The following is an 18,869-nucleotide window of genomic DNA, read 5'->3' on the forward strand; positions in this document are numbered from 1 at the left end:
TAGATTTTCATGCTCTCCTAGATGAGTTTTAGACTAACTGTACAACTGTACAGATGAGGATTGCTGAAGGTATGATGTCCTTCTTGATAATTTTCAGGTTTGCATTTCCACAGATTCAGTCTTATTCGCTGCTAAGACTTGCAGCTCCCATTTATTTTGGTGAGAATTAGGAATTTCTGGCCTGGCAAAGTTCCATTCCCTGAAGGCTGTGGTAAGCAGATATATAATAATGGCCAGTCTTCGCGAGCGAAGATTTTTGGGAAAGGTCATTAACCCTTCCAGCCTGCGCAGTGGATTTTTTAGGTGAGACACAGCGTGCGCTGAACTGAGCCCACCCTTTAGTCCTGAGGTTCATCTGCCGGGGCCGAGCAAAGCTTGGACAGTGGCAGTGAGGTCCCCAGGATGTAGGTTTGTTTAGAGTGACCTTCTCTTAGGTGGATTGCCTTCCACGGCTGACGAGCTCCACCTGCCCAGGGGGCCGGGAATCGAACCCTGGTCGCAGAGGTGAGAGTCAGGCACTCTAACCACTAGACCACCAGAGGCCCCTAAGCAGATATAAACACATGCAGAAATTGCTGTATGACTCCAATGTCCATCTTTTGTCTATAGTGTCAGTTTGCTTTCAGTTTCTTGACAAGATTAAAAAATCAGAAGTAGAAAAGAGCATGAAATAGCTGTGGCAACATATAAACTGAGAAAGCAGTAGCATCTCCTAGTTTACAGAATGATGAGTTTAACTGACCCATTCTCCATCCCTACGTTTTAAAACATCAGTTGCAAACCAGTGCAGATAGGAATCCTGTGTCTAATGCTAACCAGGGCAGGGAGAAGGTGAAAGAGCAGCTCTTCCCACACTGGTGTTTGCTTTTCCTTCTTAAAGATGTGCATGTAGTTCAACATTTGTTTTCAAAAGCTTACTGAGCGCATACCTATCTCCCTGCTGCTGGCCTGACAGGCAGTTACATGTGTGTGTCCTTGCAGAAGGCATGCTGTCAGTCATGGCACTCAAAGGTGATTTCTTAGTCTGAAGCCAAATTGGCTTCAAGCAGAAAAAGGAAACCCAAGTAACTTGACTATGGTGAGAGTAAGCAAAAGTCTGCTTAATCAGAAAATCATATTATGTTTGTGAGGAAATTTGGTAAAACCTTTCTTGGTAGTTACAAAGAAAAGGTGATAGGAAGCACTGTTCTCTCCTGCCACTGAAATGTGTTAAAAAAGCTCACATACATGTAAAAAAAAAGTAATCCCAAAAAATTTCTGTAATTGAGGCTCAGTGAATAAGAGTAACACTATGCGTATGACAATGTACCCAAATGACAAAAAATCCCAAACTTTCTTGTCCAAGGAAATAATTTTTGGCACATGCAAGGCAAGTATCATAGTTAAATGCTTCTGGAAAGGTGCTCTGAGACCCCCGTGGCTGCAGGGCAGCTGCCGGCACAGCCGGTCGCGACAACGAGCCCGACACCTCCGCGGGAGGCCAGTGCGGAGCCCGACCCGGGGCTTGGGCGTGGCCTGGGGTATGTGAGGCGTGGCCTGAGGCAGAGGGGGCGCGGCTTGGGGCAGCGAGGGCGTGGCCTGGGGCGGCGGGGGTGGGGCTGCGGTTCCGGTGCGCGGCGGCGGCAGCAGCGGGATGAATGAGGTGGAGGGGCTGCGGCAGCGGCGACTGCCCCGCCCGCAGGTCATCACCGACGACAGCCCGGCGCAGGAGGCCAAGGAGGGCAGGTGTGTCTCCGTGCGCGGTGCCGCCCGGCGGGGCGGGCAGAGGGCCTGCTGTGACGCTGCGGCTGTGGGGCCGCGGTTGGGCCCGGCCCGAGGAATATATGCCTGGGTAGTGTGCTGGGAGGAGACGGGCTCTGCCCGCCTGGTGCGACCCGGCGAGGGAGCAGCAGGTCTGGGTCAGAGTGCGCAGGGAGGAGCTGGAAGGGACTGGCTGGCTGCCCCGCGGCTGTGCGGGTTGAGGCCGCATTTCCTCTCGCGTGGCTGGAGGCACAGGTTGGTGCTGGGTACCCGCGGGTGTCAGCTTGCGGGTACTTCCAGCACCTCGGCTCTCCCCAGTGCTTCTTCTTCTGCTCGAGGTCACTGACGGGGAGGAGGGGTTGGGACAGCGCTTGCCTACCTGCTTTGCCGAGCTGCAGGAAGAGTTTTTAATAAAGGAATAAAAAAAAAAAGCAAAGAAAAGCAAAGAAAAGCAAAGAAAAAAAGTTTTAATTTGTGGCTGGTTTGTTTTTTTTTTTTAATATAGATCTGTTTAAGTACTGTTTATCATTTGCTAGTGAGAAGTTAACAGTTATCCCATTGTGGTTTGCACAGGTTTATTGTGGGTGTGATTAAGTCTTGTGTAACTGTTTATATCTTGGCAATAGTTTAACGACAATTCTACATGTGTCTGAGTCAGAATAGCCATATAAGCAATCTCTTTGTGGCTAAGTTAAAAAAGATTCTATTACTATTTTCTGTTTAGGAATTTTATAAATAAAATAGCTTCACTGTAACTAAGGTAATAGCTGCCATAAGAAAGTGGTAGTATTTGCCTTTCATTGAATAAGGTAGTTGATGACTTTTAATAATTTTGTTCACCATCTTTTATGTCTCTGCTGATTTGAGTACTTTTCGGATTCTTATATCTGCCCTTCAGAGTCATCAGAATGAAAGACTGTCTGATGGCTTGCACATATAGTTCCTATTTTTGAAGAAGAACATAAGCATCTCTGAGCTTGGGACTGCTTCTCCTGGCTTCAGCCTCTTTTGGTAACTGCTCAAATCAGTTGAATATCAAGGGCTCCATCAATGATCCAGAGTATTCACAGTTCTCGTGTTCTCATGTCCTGCGTGAAAACAGTGGAGGAAATTCTAGGGCCTGCCATTTTTCTGGCTAGGAGCCATGGCAGAAACTCTTGAGGACAGTTGCTTTTCCCTCCAGCCCGGCAGTGCTTCTGCCAAGCGGATGAGGCAGCCTGGGCTCCTAGCTAGGGTGACCCATGGTATTGTCTTGCTAGGTTACTGTGTGTCTTCAAGAGCTGGTGTAATGGCTTCTTGTTTTAGTTCACAGTGACAACTAAATTGCTGTTATTATAGCTGGAGTCCTGGTAAGTTGCATTATTGAGATTTGTGGCTGCAGGCCACGTAGGATTAATTATCAGAGACATAATTAACAAAGGATTTCTGTTTTGCTTATTACTGTTGGTGAACCTTTACTTCAGTGATTCTTTCCTGTGACTTACAGTTGTCATTATTCTTTATCGTGTCCTTTGATAATGATTCTGAGCAGCTGACTTGTTTTTTTCAAAGTTTTTGGGCTTTACTTGAATTCTTGTGGTTTCAGCAGTGTCTAAACTAGGTCTTGCAATTTGCAGGCTTGAAGTGTGAGTTTGCTTGTCACCTTATTCTTCCTGACTTTTTCTTTCATTGTTAGTTCCTTGCAAGTTTGAATGAGAATCAGAAATATGACTTTTACTGAAATCATGCCTTCAGGAGCTTTAATTAAGCTGTGGTAGATGAGTTCCCAATTAAGTTGACTGTAGTAGATGAGTTCCCATTCATCTTTATCTGCTTCCTTTTGTGTGAGCTGTTCTCAGCTGTCACAAAGATGCTCAGGTGTCTGCTGACAGTACTTTGAATATTACAATGTTGAGGCTTCATCTTTTGAAGGACAGTGGAAAGGCAAGGTCAACAACCGAAGTCTTTGTGTAAACTTGGGGATTGCCTTGTGTCTTTACCCCATGCTCTTGGATTCCAAATCCAAGGGGAGACAGACTGGGAGGTTATTGCTTCCTCAAGACATCAAGCAGGAAGTGCTGAATCATCTCGATTGATTGTAAGGGCAGTCTGGCTCTTGGGAAATATGAAGAGGTCAGTGTAGGCGAAAAAGCTTGTTTGAAGCGGTTTCCCAGCCTGATCCAGCTCAGATGGAGACAGGCTTAGTGCTGTAACACTGCTGAAGTTCAGGATGGGAATGCTGCGCTCTTGAGAGCAAGAACTAAAATTTATTTTTTAATATATTCCAGAGCAGGAATACTTGCACATGCTTATGGAAAGGAGGTAGGCTCAGGTGGTTAGTACCTTAGGGGAGCTGAGAAAAATTTGGTGACCAACAGCATCGGTGCTAACAGCACTTCTTGAAACAGGCTGAACTGTCTGTCATGGCAGGCTGTCAGCATCCTTGTGGCAGTCACCTTGTCACAGCCTGGTGGTTTGTGTGGTGGCTTGTGACAGCCTGCTGAGTGCTGTGCAGGGCTGGGGAAACTGGGGCAGGACTTCATCCAAACTGCCTACATCTGCTGCCAGGAGAGAGGGGCTGACAGCAATTTGCCATCAGGAAAGAGATGTGATGAATTATGAATGTCCGAATTTCTATACATTGTGCATGCAAGCACTGAGTGAATCCAGGCCTAGTTCGGACCTTGCTGTTCTAGCTGGTAATCCCAAAGGTTACCTTGATGCTGATATCAGTACTACAAGTACATGTCATTAGCTCCCCAGTTGTGATATTTGTGCTCTGGGCAGTAATTCATGTTTCCTTCTGTCTGGATGGTTGGCTAATGAAGAACAAAACAATGGAAGTGGTCCAAGGATTAGTGCAGAACCATAAAGCAGTTTGTCTTTATTTAACTGATACTGCAAAGGGACTGGCTGGCTGGGCCAGTGAATGGTTCAGAACAGCTAAAATTGTGAGAGCTGCTTCACTAGTTCAAGACTAGAATTTGTTGAACTTGGCTCTGTGCTTTCCTCTGTGAATGCCTGATTGATTTCTCTGAACTTTTTGAGAACTGTAGTGGTTTAAAACCAGCTGGGATTAAACTCCAAATAAGATGCTCCCCTTCCCCCACCCTCCTTTGGTGAGAGAGGGACAAAGGCAGAAACTATGGGTTGAGATAACAATTTACACACAAAATGGTGCTCACAGTTATTCCCAAGACAAGGACGAGATGGATGTTTCTGCAGCTAGCGCCCCATAGCCTCCTGAGACAAAGACAAGATGGCAGATGCTCTCTGCAGCTGGCCTTCCCAGTTCCTGAGCCTGAGACAATGAAAAACAGTGACGGACAAAACCCCCAAAAGCTGGATCGTCTGTATTGTGCCATGCCGCCCGCTCCCCTCGGCTGTGTTTGCCACTTCGGAGTCACGTCTGTGGCTTGGCTGTGTTCGGCAGGATTCAGCAGTGTTTGACTGGGTTCGGCTCGGCTAGGTTCACTACCGCTCCATTCCCTGTGGCTGCTTCTGGCACCAGCACCCCTGATGGGCACAGTCCACTGGACTCAGCTACATTTGCTGCCTGGAGCTGCACACTCCTGAGGGATAGGAAGGGACAAGGTCCACAGTGCTGGTCCCAGCAAATTCCCTGAGGAAGGAATGGAACAAAATGGCACAGGTCCAGTGTACGTTCGCCTTTTTCTTTCCCCTGAAACCACCCCCCCCACCCCCCCCCGTGATGACAGGAGTGGTATAGAATAGCAACCTCACCAAACCCACATGGCTCTAGGCCCTACCCCCCTGCAACTAGGACAAGAACAAAATCTAGTCTTCTCCTGTGGAAGAACAGTTTTTACTTTTTTTTGTTGTGTGCCTTGATGGGTAAATAGAAGATAATTTCTTCTGTGTGCTTCATTTTGAGTTTCAAACCAGAGTTCACTAAGTTAAGCAACCATTAATTTAACTTTCTCTATGTTTGTTGTTTCAGTGGAACTTTTCATTCAGAATTTGTGCTGGGATGGAAACCATGGCCAAAACTGAAGATCAAGTTTAAAAAAACCCCAACCAAACAATTCACTTCCTCTGTTTCTTGGTGTTTTTTTTTTGTTTTTATTTTGGGGTTTTTTTAGTCAGTTGTAACTTGTAGAATGTATGAAACCTGCACGTGAAAATGCTCTACCTCATATGATGCCAGTATGCTGACCTTTCTCTTATCCTAATGTGTTCAAATTGCACCTTGAAGGTCAAGATGGTGGTTGGGCAAAAGTGTTTCTGTTTCCTCTTCTGAAGAAAATAGGCTGCTACAGAATTTTTGAGGACTGTTGCACCTGTAAACAGCTTAACATGTTAATCCTATTTCTTGTCTGGTTTGGCAGTACTTACAGCAGCAAGGTGTTCCGTGTTACCTTCTTGACTTTGGCTGCGTCTCTGACTGTGCCGCTGCTTGGAGTAACTGTTCTACTGGATTGTCCTATAGACCCTCAGCCTATAAGGTAAACTGTTGCTTTGCTTTGGAGTAAATGTTCCCGAAGCATAACTTCTCCTATGTGTTCTGTTGTTTTGTTTCAACAAACAAGAGTTAACAGCATAAAGTGGTTCTAACTGGATTAAGAAATTGGGGAGTGATTGTGATATTACCCGTACCCAGTCTGTTTCTGAGCCATCTTGTGTAGTTGTGTGTCGCTACTGATCATCAAAGGAGCTGAATTACTTTCTTTGATTATTAATATGGAAAATTTTCTGCTATCCAAGCTGTCAGTGGAGCTTGTGATTACACATATGTGCTCTTGCCTTCTGTGAGACAAGAACTGCAATTTCACTAAGGACCAAGCTGTACCCCTGATATTATCATTCTGTCAAAGAGAGGCTGCTTATCTGAGAATGAAAAATGAAAATGGATAACCTGACTGAGTTGATTTGGTGCTTTGTATCAGGGGAATCATCTGATGATGTTACATTTAAATGCAGATCTCATAAAGCAATGCAGCTAGGTGTCTGAATTCATAAACATCTGAATTGAGGTATGTGTCACGTGTAACAGTGAATCAACTACATGAGAAGATGTGACCTGTATTGGGAGTTGTGTGTTAAATGCTTTGACAGCTACCCTAGGGTGAAGTGAGGCTGTTTAGCGCTGCTGGCATTTTGAAGTAGGTAAAAATGCTCCGTCTGATAAATATTTATGATCAACTCGATAATTGCTTAATGAAAAGGAACAACAACACTGCAAACATCTCCAAAGTTGAAAGAAACTGTAAATGTGGCTGGGTGGTACTTACAAGTCTTGCCAGTAGGCTATTAGACATAAGCTGCCTCAATGCATATCATAGTGAAATACTTTATACTGTGATTGGGTTTAACAAACCCCAATTCCTAAAATACATTGCAACTGAACAGTAATTTTAAAAGCCAATTGGAACAGGTTGCCCAGAGAGATTGTGAAAAAACATGTAGGAGTCTCATTGGCTAATACTGAAGTAGTAAGCCACTGGAAACTATAACGAATAATAGAGGGGAGAAAAAACTCCCTGTGAAATTCCTGCAACTCTGTTTTATTTCAAGTTCTTTCTCTATGAGTCTGTCTTGGATAATATTGATCCCAGGGAGATTTTTCTGCTTGCACACACAACTGTCCAAAGTTCCCAGCAAATGAGTTCCTTATCTGAAGCTTCTTATCCTCATCTGAGGCTCTCTAAGCTTGGAAGAAGGGATGGAAAACAAATTTGTGTTAGCACTGTGAAGACGATTCTCCTGTAAATCTCTTCTGTACAGAAGCTAATAATTCAGTTGTTTTTGTCACTGCAGTAATATATACTTAAAGAAAAGTTTGCTGTCTGTAACCAGACAGATAGGAGTATGTATTTTTCTCTGTTTCTGAATTATTCGTGTTGTGAACCTGTGAATGAACAACTCCTGTGAATGAACAACTTGAAATCCTTAACTCATGGAGACTGAGGGGCTTATGTGTTAAGTGCTTTTAAGAACTTAAGAGGCTGAAACATATTCAAGTTCAGTTAAGGCTGTTTTTGGAGTCTGGTATTTTAGTTAGAGTTGTAGGCATCTTACTGCTTCCCTTCTCTGTATCTCTGTAGTTGGAACCCTAGTTGGCTTGAAACTGATTGTTTATGTGAAGATTGGACCTTATTTTGTCATTTTGAGATTGGAGTTCAATACCCTTTAAGTTCATGTGCAACTTACTCCTTTGAGTTGGTCTTTCTCTAAGGGCCTGCATTCAAGTTATGAACAAGACCATATATTTCAATATGGTATGAAAGCATGTGTGTCCTAGTGTTCAAGCTACTGGAACACTTTTCCCCCTAGCTGTAAGCTAGGGGGAAATAATTAAGTTATTTTTTCTCTGAAAGTGCTGTACATTGTCAGGTCTCAGTGTATTGTAACATACCAGGCTTTTAATTTTTAAAACTTTTTTGCTTATGAATTTGTACATATCGACTTAGGAAAAATATTCTGGTACAAACAACTCATTCAGCTGAGAAAACTGCTATTCTTTTGTGTTATGGCAATGCACAAATCCTTTGCTTTTGTGTAAGATAGGTGAACTGTTGGACTTGAAGATGTAGAGATTTCTTAGGAACACATAACTGCAACTTTTCTGATGAGCAGAACCATGAAATTGTTGTGATCCTTGAAGAACAAGAGTCAATATTTCAGCTTGTTAGCTGTGGGTGTTTTTGAAATATGCTTTATGTAAAGCATAGGTCAGGGTTGCAGGAGTTGGCAAACTAGGGAAAAAACGATCCAATATGTTGCTCAAGAATGTTTGCATTTTGTGCAAAGCATCACGGGGTCTGTATTCTGTTTTGTAGTTTGAAGGAACCTCCCCTCCTGACGGGTGTACTAGAGCCCAATATCAAGTTACGAAAAGCTGAGCGGTTATGGGAAAACCAGCTGCATGGACCAGAGTCCATTGTCAATATTGGGGGTAAGCACTGACAAAATAAGCTTTTAAAGAAGGGTCTTTAAATGTTGCTCCATCGATAAAGAGTTTGTTCAGCAGTATACCTCTTAGATAACAAACTCTGTAAGTTACTTTGAATGTGCAGGTTTTTGTAAAAGTAATTGTGTTAGGCAGCAAAACCTGGCTGCAATGTACTGCTTTTCTCCTCTTTCGTGAGAATAAAATAAATCTTGTTGCCAGATTAAAAATCCCTGTCCTTGACTGAAAGCATCAGCAGTGTAGTCAGGGGCTACTTATGTTTGGAAGAAGTGGTCCCATTTCATTTGACTAGCTCTTAACTGGGCATTAATATTTACCTGCTCTTTTAATGGTCATTGCCACTGAGGGAGCTGAGTTTTATGGTCTTCATATTTGCTTTTATGACAGAAAAACCCTCAAATTGGTAAATAGCATAATATATCCCATATTCAGAACTCCTTCATATTCCATATTCATAACTCCTAAAACTTGAATTCTTCCTCTTCTTTTTGAATTGCAAGAAATCTAACCAACACAGGTACCATCCTGTATTTCTTCCTCATGGAATGTGTGTTCTCCCCAAATCACAAACCCATGCCACCTCTGAGCACTTTCTTAATGACTTATCTAGACTTCTAATGGTGTGACCCTCTTAGCAGGAACCTAGCATTGTGCAGGGCTTGTTTCCTGTGCCTCCTGAAGGAAGGATAAGGCTAGAAACTACTCTTTACATGAGTCCTTGAGTGCTTTTTCTCTGAAAGGGAAAGGGTGTGGGAGTTCCAAGCAAGGCCCTTCCTGAAAGATCCTTCGGTACAAGAGGTGTTCAGTAATCATATTTTTTTTTTTTCCTTCTGCTTTATCTTCTAATAAATTAATAAAATATTTTTAAGAAATTATTTTACCCAGTAAGAAACTACTGTAAATTCCTTCCTCAGATTACACTTTTTAGCACATTGTAAACAGAGATAGGTAAAAGTGATTACCTGAAGCTATTGATTCTTTTATGTTGCCTGGTTTTGTCAATCTCTTCGGAAACTCTTTAAAGAAACCTTCCTGCAAGGGACTATGACCTATGGATAAAATAATCAACCTGACTGAGAATAAATGTTGGAGTCTTCTTATTCTCTTTTAAAAGTGTAATTAGCAAACCTAAAACATCAGTTAAATTAGAGATGGAAAAGTTCAAGCAATGGGCTCTACTAATCTAACAGTATTTCATTTAGTTTGGTTGTATGGAAAAGTTTGTGTTGTTTGTATTCAGTTAATGTCTTATGCTATCACACAGCTTGGCATGAATGCAGTAATTTGGCAATGCTTTTGATTTGTATGGTTGTTCAATTGCCATAGTTTTTTGTAATTCATCTCCAGAACTGATACAATACTGAGCATTGGCACATGTCCAGCAGCCAACGTGGACTGTATCTGAATGAGAAGTTTTATCTAGTCAGTCTCTCATTGAAGAGTGATAAGATGAATGCAGTGTCTGACCACATTTTATGATGATGTAGAAATTTACCCAGATGGATCCAATGACTGGCCATTAAGTTATGTTTACCTTTAACTAAGAACTTAGACCACCTGTGGGTGAAAAGCTTCATATCCTATAGACACTCCCAAGGTTTAAATCCTTCCCCTTCTTCCTGAGTTGGAAGAAATCTAACCAAATGCTCTTATTTGCCTTCATTTTTTCCCCTTCCATGTATTTTTCTTTTGCTATGACTGAAGAAGTCTGTCACTTCACTGTATCTTAAACCTGAATTCTACTACATGCTAGTAGAAGGATCATGTAGAAGGATGTTTGCCACTGTGGGTTTGTGATCAAGCTAATCATTTGTTTTTGCAGATATACTATTTACTGGGACAGCTGATGGGAAGATTATCAAAATTGAAGATGGGGAAATACAAACAATATCCAGAATTGGCCATGATCCTTGTGGTGAGTGACAGCTCCTGAACATAGTGTATCTGAAAATGTCTGGGTCAAGGGTATGTGTTGCTTAAACTATGTTCAGTCTGGATTGCTCATGCAAGTGCTTATCTTCCTCTACAGAAATTTGTAACAGATATATTAATATATTTCTATGAATGAAGTATGAGTGGAGATAGGTACATTGGAAGGAAGAGCAGAACAGAGGGCCAAAAGATTTGGAATGGGTGCTCTTAGACAACAAAGCACAGAGTTTCCAGCAGTAAAATTAAGTAATGCAGGGGTTTTTGTGTAATGACTACAAGGCCTACACTCTTGTAAGGCTGCGACATGGATGACTTGTTGGCAGAAGATCCTGCATCTTAACATCAGGAGGAAGACGAGGTTGAAGTGCATCACAAACAACATTCCTTTTCCTGTTTGTCCATCTAGAAAAAAAAAATCTATCTTAAGGAAAAAATGGGCAGCAACCTGGCCTAATATTTGTGGAAGCTGAAGTCAGCATGATTCTGAGGTGAAGGGCCACCCCATAAAAGCTGAGGACTCCTAAACAAGTGTGAATGAATGAACTCTGAGATAATGTGTGAGTGGGAAAGATCAACGTATTTACAGAATTTTGCCTTGCATTTTGTTGTACCTATTTCCCTTCCTCTGTAAGTACAGTGGGAATAGTGGCTGCGCTTGCTTTAGCAGAGATCTTGCTTGGGGGTCATGATGTTTTTGTTTTCTCAACTGCTAAACTGGAGTTATTTCTTGTTGAATTCTACACTTCTTTCTGAATGACTTATTTGCTTCATTTAATGAGATTTCTGGAACTGGGTGAGAAAAATTGGTGGTGACTTGTTGATTAACAGAACCATTTCTATGGGAAGGTTAATGTTGGCCATCTCAGTAGTGCCTGGGCAGTCTGAGAAGCCTGGCTGGTGTTTGCTGGGACTGTGGGTAGTTTTGTTTGCAGTAGCCTTGTAGAAGCTTACCTGAGGTTCTGCAGCCCTGTGCTGGTTGACAGAAGTTATGGTCAGGAACTGTTGCTGTCCTTATTAGCTCTCATTGACACATTCATCATATTATCTATATAATTTTATGTGGATGTTCACATGAGTAGACTCTGGACTGATTTGGAAGCACTCTCTTGGCTGCCTGACAGGTAGGACAGTCTTGGTGCTGGCAGCCAACAAAGTCTGCTGCCAGCAATAAGAAGCTGGATTTGCAGCTGCTGCTTAGGCAAGAAGGTAGATTGGGATGGGTGTGAAGAATCACCTTTCTCCTGTTCATTTACATTAGACTTGTACAGCTTGAGAGAGGTGGGAAGGTTATGCTGCTCTGTTTCTTTAGGGCCAGAGTGGTAATGCGGTGCCTGGACTTTTGTGCTCCTTGAGTTGGGTAGTGGAAATGCTCTAGCCAACTGCCTTCTCCAGAAATTTCTCAAGCTAATTTTTCAAACTGTAGATGTTCTGAACTTCTTAGCTCTTCAGGACTCAAGTATCTCCTTGAATTTGTCTAAATTCTTCAGATTTACAGTATTCCCTTTCCTCTTCATGTAGAAGTATTCAATGTCTGTGTCTTGAGAAAGCAGCTATTTCATGACAATGTTGGACCTTTTCAGAAAAAGAAAGGTTTTTTTAATTAAAAAAACCTAATTCCACGAACCTGCAGTAAAACTGATTCTTTCTGAGAAGAAGCATTTCATTAAGTTCAATTTTCTGATATTTAGCCCTATTTGAGGCAGCTGTTAGCTAGTGACTAGCCTGGCAGATTATATGATTCTCTCTAGACTGGTGAAAACATGGCATGGGGATATCTGTTTCACTCACACCTAGAAAAGTAGGAATCTTTTCTTTAATGAAGGTATGTGCCATATGTATGCCACAGAGATTTTTAAGCTACAGTTTGAGCCAGGTGCCCACCAAGCTGCTCTATCATCCTCCTCCTTAGCAGGATGGGGGAAGAAAGGAAGACAAAAAAAAAACCCTCTTAGGTTAAGATACAGACAGTTTACTGAAACAAAAGCAAAGGTCACATGTGCAAGCAAAGGAAAAAAAGAAACAAACCCTGAAATGTTTTATTCTCTACTTCCCATCAGCAAATGATGTCTGACTGCTTCCTAGGAAGCAGGGCCTTGGCACATGTAAATTGCTTTGAAAGATGAATGTTGTAAATAATGAATGCCTCCCCTTCCTACTCCTTTCTCTTAGGTTTTATATCTGACCTAATACCATATGATCTGGAATATCCCTTTGGTCAGTTTGGGTCAGCTATCTTGGTTATGTCCCCTCCCAAGATCTTGCCCAGTCCCAGCCTGCTGGAGAGGGGAATGTTGGAGAGAGCATTAATGCGGTGCCAGCACTGCTCAGCAGTAACCAAAACACTGGTCTGTTATGAACACCTTTCTAGCTGCCAAAGCAAAGCACAGCATTGTGAGGGCTGCTGTGGGGAAAATGAACTCCATCTTACACAGATCCAATACACTTATGTAGGTAGCCAGAATGCCTTGTATTTATTTCTATTTGGAAAACCATTTTAAAACTGTTTCCTAAGGAACCCATGAAGATGAGCCAACGTGTGGAAGACCACTTGGCATCAGAGTTGGGCCAAATAACACTCTTTTTGTGGCAGATGCTTATTATGGACTCTATGAAGTTGATCCTGATACAGGTATGACCTTTCTGCTCAGAAGTTCCCTTCCACTGACAAATCTGGGCTTCATTTGCAGTTTTGCCAGATACTGCAGGCCAGAAAACAATGCCTGTCTTCTTTGTAAAGTGATTTGAAGCTGTCTGGATAAAATGAGTCATGCAAGAACTTGATATTTATTTTCCTGTAGCAGTCACTTCCTCTCTGTATCTGTCTGTCTGGATCAGTTACTATAACTTATCTTCTGGTGTTACATATTTTTGGTTGTCAGAATTGCTACCTCAGAACCCATGAATAAAGCTCTGTGTAGCTGTTTCAGTTTTCATAAAAGGAGAGAAAAAAGATTGTTGTTACATAAACTTTTTGTTGTTTTTACTGTACTTTTGTTTCTGCCTTGATCTTGCTGTGGTAGTGAAAAGCTCATAACTTCTCTGTAACCTAAATCTACACAAAGGGAAGAAAGATGTATTTTGGTGCAGCTGAAGATCATGTGGCTTGTTCCTGCTGAGAAAGGCACTGTTGCATTGTGCCTTTCAATGTGTCCCTGAGGCAGATCTCAGGGAGCTGTTTAGGAGCTGTGCTGTCAGAAAGTGATAGTTGGTTTTGTGTAGGGTTGACTTTTCTGTCAGTTTACCTCTGCACATTGGCTTCAGGTGGGGAGAGGCTGGCCAAATGCTAGGTGAAATGACATAGAAAGATTCAGACTGTGTTGCCCTGGGAGAGTATTTGGATGGCAGACAGCTGTCATAATAGCTCAGTCATGACAAAAACAAGCGTACAAACCCAAACCCTGTGCCTGAAGATGACTTCATTAGATTTTGGTTGATTTTTAGAGATTTTACCTTAATAATTGGCCTGGTAATTTGTGGCAGAGCAGTTCAGTGGACCTGCTGATGTTTTAATGCCTAGAAAGTATTACTCTTTGTTCCTACAGGTTTATAGGGAGAGAAGGAGTAGTGATTGGCTTGCCTGCATCCTTGCCTGCCCCCTGCTTGCCTGCAGGTTGGGACCTGAGTTTGCACTTTGTTTCATATGAGCTTCAGAAATGTGAAAATTTGGCACTTATCATTAGGGAGCATAATCTACTGTTTCAGTTTTTCTGGAGAGTATTTTCTCCTGGTCATTCATGTTGAGTTGTTCCATTACAGGCCAAAACCTTATTGCTTAACAAAGAGGCAGGAATTGAAAAAAAGTGAACTGAATTTCATATTAGTATTTACTCATTTCCAAAGCAGGACATACAAAAGCTTGTCTTGTGAGTCTTTTTTTTGTTTCTTTTGTAACCAGGTGAAACGAAAATGCTTGTGTCAACCAAAACAGTAATTGAAGGTCAGAAGTTGTCATTTGTAAATGATCTTACAGTGACCCGGGACGGGAGGAAAATCTACTTCACTGACTCCAGTAGCAAATGGCAAAGACGAGACTACTTATTCTTGATTATGGAAGGCACAGATGATGGGCGGCAAGTATCTCTTCTCTGAGGCATTTAACTTACTCTAAGCTCAGTTGTAGGAATGGACTTCACTGCTTCCTTGGTCTTCAAATTTTTTCTCCTTATAAACCACCTGTGCAAACACTGCACTGCTCAGGAGAGGGTAAGAGTATGTTGTTGCCAAAGAGACCTGCAGCAAAATAAATGAGATTCTTCTTTTTCCTTCAAGAGGACTTGCATGGAACACCTGTTTTAGAAGTGAAGGTGTTAGCATTACCTTCAACTCAAATCCTTCACGAATGCTGCCAGTCTCAAGTGGCTTATTATTTCTTCTGTGTTCATAAACAAATGCTTCCTGGCTATTCTGCCTTTTTAACTTAAGTGAAGTGCATTGAGAACAGATGGAATGCCTGGAGAATGAAACAGACATGAATAAATATTTGTCTTAACTCAAAAATGCTTTTTTTTTAGCCTCCTTGAATATGACACAGTAACAAAAGAAGTGAAAGTCTTAATGGTGGGGCTGAGGTTTCCCAATGGTGTGCAGCTCTCTCCTGCAGAAGACTTTGTCCTGGTGCAGGAGACAACCATGGCTAGAATCAGGAGGTGAGTATGACTTCACTGAATTTATTACCAATCTCTGTTTAGAGATTGTTTAAATAAATGAGTGGAATGACAAAAGAAATCCTACACTTTATTTATGCCTAGTTATAAGTGACAGAGAAGGTGGCCTTCCTCGATACTTGATTTTTTTTATTTTGCTGTAAAAATCTGGCATGCGTAATCTTTCCATCGTGGGCTCCTTTACACATAGTGGAGTAAGCTGACTTTTTTTCTGGTGAGAAGAGTGTGGCTATGCTGTATTTCCCTGAACCTGAGGAATGAAAAAAACCCCTCTTTTTGAAATGAAATAATTTTGGGACTTTTATTTGTTATTTAGACTGCTTAAGATGTCCTAATCTATTATCTATAACTTTCAGGTATTATGTATCTGGGCTGATGAAAGGTGGAGCAGATATGTTTGTTGAGAACATGCCTGGTCTTCCAGATAATATCAGGTTAAGCAGCTCTGGAGGATATTGGGTAGCTATGGCAGCTGTCCGGCACAATCCTGGATTTTCTTTGTTGGATTTCTTGGCTGAAAAACCATGGATTAAAAAGATGATATTTAAGGTAAAAAAAAAAATTAAAAAGATTTTTTTTAAAAAATCACCTTTAGTTTAGGAATCGAAGTGCTAAATATTTGTTTTTCGTGTTTCTTCCTCTTCACAGGAAGACTTAAAAAAATGTTTAGTGTTGTGCTTAAAACTGTTGTTGCTGTCCCCGGGTAGAACAGTCCTTTATATTCATAGGTAGTAAAACAGAATATTCTGAGTTGGAAGGGAGCCACAAGGATCATCTAGTCCAACTCTTAAGTGAATGGCCTGTACGGGGATCAAACCTGTGACCTTGGCATTATTAGCACCATGCTTTAACTAGCTGAGCTAATCTGCATTCTGTAAAACTAACATTTGCTTCTCTGAGTAGCGGGTAAACATCTCTTAAGTTGTCTTCCATCTTGATCTCAGGAAAGAAACAGGACTGTCTCTACTCTAGTCATGCAGCAACACAGGATCTACATTTGGATATGTGAAGACTTCACCTTTGTACCTGAAGTGCCTAAAATACTTATTGCCAGGTGTCTAAAGAGCGTTTGGGAAGTCTGGCCTGTTCTAATGACTACCGTAGGCATCCTGGGAGACAGTGTGTGTGTTATGGATGGTGTTGGGTGGCATTTTGTTCTGATTCAATATGCCTTTTGTTGTGTCATACCCTGAGGATGAGGATGAACAAGAATAAGGGCTATCTGATGCTAAAGAAACGGCATGGTGCTTTTTGGACAATACAAAGACATAAAAATACTTCTTCTGTCCTTGAAAAAATAAAAATCAACAAGTGGTGTTTAGAATGGAAGCGCCATTTCAGCTAAACAAGCTCTGTGCTGTCCCTGTCTCTCCTGGTGCAGTGCAGGAGCCTTAACAAAAAATGATGCTACAGGCAGCAGAGCATGATGGCTGCTTGGCTCAGCTGCACCAGAACAAGCTGATGTCTCCTGCTTGGGCAGCCTTTCAGCCTAGCTCTGGAGTAGAGTAAGCTTCTGCTGGTTGTTTTGTTTCTTTTCAAGTTGCCTTTTCACATATTAATGCATTAACCCTGTGTAATAGTCTTTACTCAAATTGTATGCTTATGTTCTTAGCTGCTTCTTCCAAGGAGTCTGGAATGGTCTTTGCCTGTATAAATGGCTGAGGTATAATTGTGGAGAACAAAATCTTTTGTTAATTTTCTGTTTTTCTTTTCTTTTTCTTTTAGTTGCTGAGTCAGGAAACCGTGACAAATTTTGTGCCCAAATATAGCCTTGTTGTTGAACTTACTGAGACAGGATCCTACAGAAGAAGCTTTCATGATCCCAATGGAGTGATGGTAGCTTATGTTAGCGAGGCACATGAACACAATGGATATCTTTACCTGGGTTCCTTCCGGTCTCCGTATATTTGCAGAATTAATCTTCAGCATGTTTAACTGTCCCTCCATGATGAAGTCCCACTGTCCTATAGTATTCCAGAGGTACAAAGGAAGCATATATTTGAGGCAGTTTGTGACCAAGGACAAAAAGTGAAAGATAGTCTGTTAACATGCAGTAGCACTGTTGCCATAGGAAAACATACAGCTTGCTGTACCTGTTCTCTTCCTTGATTTGACTGCTAATGTTTTGGAGTTGGTGTGCATAATTGTTAATATCTGAAGAGTATGGTGGGGCATCTTCATTCAGTTATTTGCTCCTCAGAGAGCCTCCACTGCTTTTCCGTGCCCAGCCCTGTTTGGAGTCATCTTAAACAGACATCATCGTGTTGCCTTTAATGCAACTGTATGTCTTCTTACACTGGAAGGATTTGTGATTTATGGAATTTAATTATGTAATATTTGAATAGAAGATAATGGCTTGCATGTGTTTATTTCTGTTTTAGAACCTGCTGTTTAGGATTACAGTATATATTCTGATGTCATACCATGGTGCTGTGGTAGAGGCAGCAACATCCAGAAATCAACAACACGCGTAGAAATTTAGTTAGACCATTGGGTTTCTTCAATTCCAACCTGTGTAAGTAACAGTAGACACTACAATTAGCTGTTAATCAGAACCAAATTTCATTGTTACCTGTGGACTCCTGTGTTTTTTTTATAGCATTGTGATCAGATGATGAATGAAAGTTGCATTTTCTATGTTATTAAGGGCTAGTCCCAGCAGGTTTAAAAAGGGTCATATGTAGTATTTCTTCCATGTTTATCAGGTCCTGTAAGTCTGCTGTTGATTATCTAGGTGACCATTCCTGAGAGACATGTGAGAGAAGAGGGCCAGCTGCAGGAATCCTCTTCAACATGCTTTTTATGGAGAAGTGGTAAAGATTTTGGGGAAGACTGGTGTCTGAAGATGGATGTGGACTCAAAGGCCCCCTGTAAAATCTAGTAATGGTGGATAAGGAAGGCTTTGGTGGAAGATTTTGGAATGCAATAGTAGCTCATGGATGCTTTCTGTCATTCCAGAGGGAATGATATACTTCCTCTGTTAACAGATACTCTGCTTGGTAAATCCAGAGAATGCTTTTCTGTCAACTGTTGCAAAGGAAAACATTTTATGGCTGGAGAGGCTGGCAGCACAAAGGAATTCCAGCCACCTCAGACAGTAAGTCTTCAGAGGCTCAACTTAAATGCCTCTATGCAAATACACACAGCATGGGGAATAAGCAAGAGTTAAAGATGTGCATGTGCCTGCCTGTGGTCTCATTGGCTTCACAGAAACGTGGTGGTATGGCTTCTATGACTGGAGTGTTGAAAGGATACAGGATCTTGAGGAAGGACAGGCAGGAGGCATGAGGAGAGGGTGTTGCCCTCTGTGTCGGTGACCAGCAGGAGCGCATGGAGCTCTGCCTGCGGATGAATGAGGAGCTGACTGAGGGGTTAAGGGTCAGGATTAAAGAGAGAGCAGGGACAGGTGACGTTATAGTGGGAGTCTGCTACAGGCCACCCAGCCAGGAAGACTGAGTGGATGAAACTGCCTATAGACAGGAGGGGCCACACGTTCACAGTTCCTGGTCCTCGTGGGGGATTTCAATAACCCTGACATCTGTTGGAGGGACAACACAGCAGGGCAAAAGCAATCCAGGAGGTTCCTGGAATGCATTGACAGTAACTTCCTTCTCCAAGTGATA

General features: G+C 42.0%; 1 protein-coding gene across 1 annotated transcript; it reads left to right on the forward strand.

The window, feature by feature from the left end:
• Positions 1-1,606: 1,606 nt before the first annotated feature.
• On the forward strand, positions 1,607-17,817 carry LOC113999437 (adipocyte plasma membrane associated protein). The gene is made up of 9 exons (XM_027742852.2): positions 1,607-1,725; positions 6,069-6,185; positions 8,520-8,635; positions 10,473-10,565; positions 13,095-13,211; positions 14,478-14,652; positions 15,094-15,228; positions 15,603-15,795; positions 16,972-17,817. The coding sequence occupies exons 1-9, from the start codon at positions 1,634-1,636 to the stop codon at positions 17,179-17,181; spliced, it is 1,248 nt and encodes a 415-aa protein (XP_027598653.1). The 5' UTR covers positions 1,607-1,633; the 3' UTR covers positions 17,182-17,817.
• The last annotated feature ends 1,052 nt before the right edge of the window (positions 17,818-18,869 follow it).

Source organism: Pipra filicauda, unplaced genomic scaffold (assembly GCF_003945595.2).
Source record: "Pipra filicauda isolate LSUMZ 115617 unplaced genomic scaffold, ASM394559v2 scaffold419_size605101_pilon, whole genome shotgun sequence".
In the NCBI taxonomy this organism is placed as follows: Eukaryota; Metazoa; Chordata; class Aves; order Passeriformes; family Pipridae; genus Pipra; species Pipra filicauda.

Bases quoted from the DNA above. Each gene is read 5' to 3' on its own strand.
- LOC113999437 (XM_027742852.2), top strand. From the start codon at position 1,634: ATGAATGAGGTGGAGGGGCTGCGGCAGCGGCGACTGCCCCGCCCGCAG. The intron at 14,653-15,093 runs GCAAGTATCTCT...CTTTTTTTTTAG, and splicing joins GAAGGCACAGATGATGGGCG to CCTCCTTGAATATGACACAG. The intron at 15,796-16,971 runs GTAAAAAAAAAA...TTTTTCTTTTAG, and splicing joins TTAAAAAGATGATATTTAAG to TTGCTGAGTCAGGAAACCGT.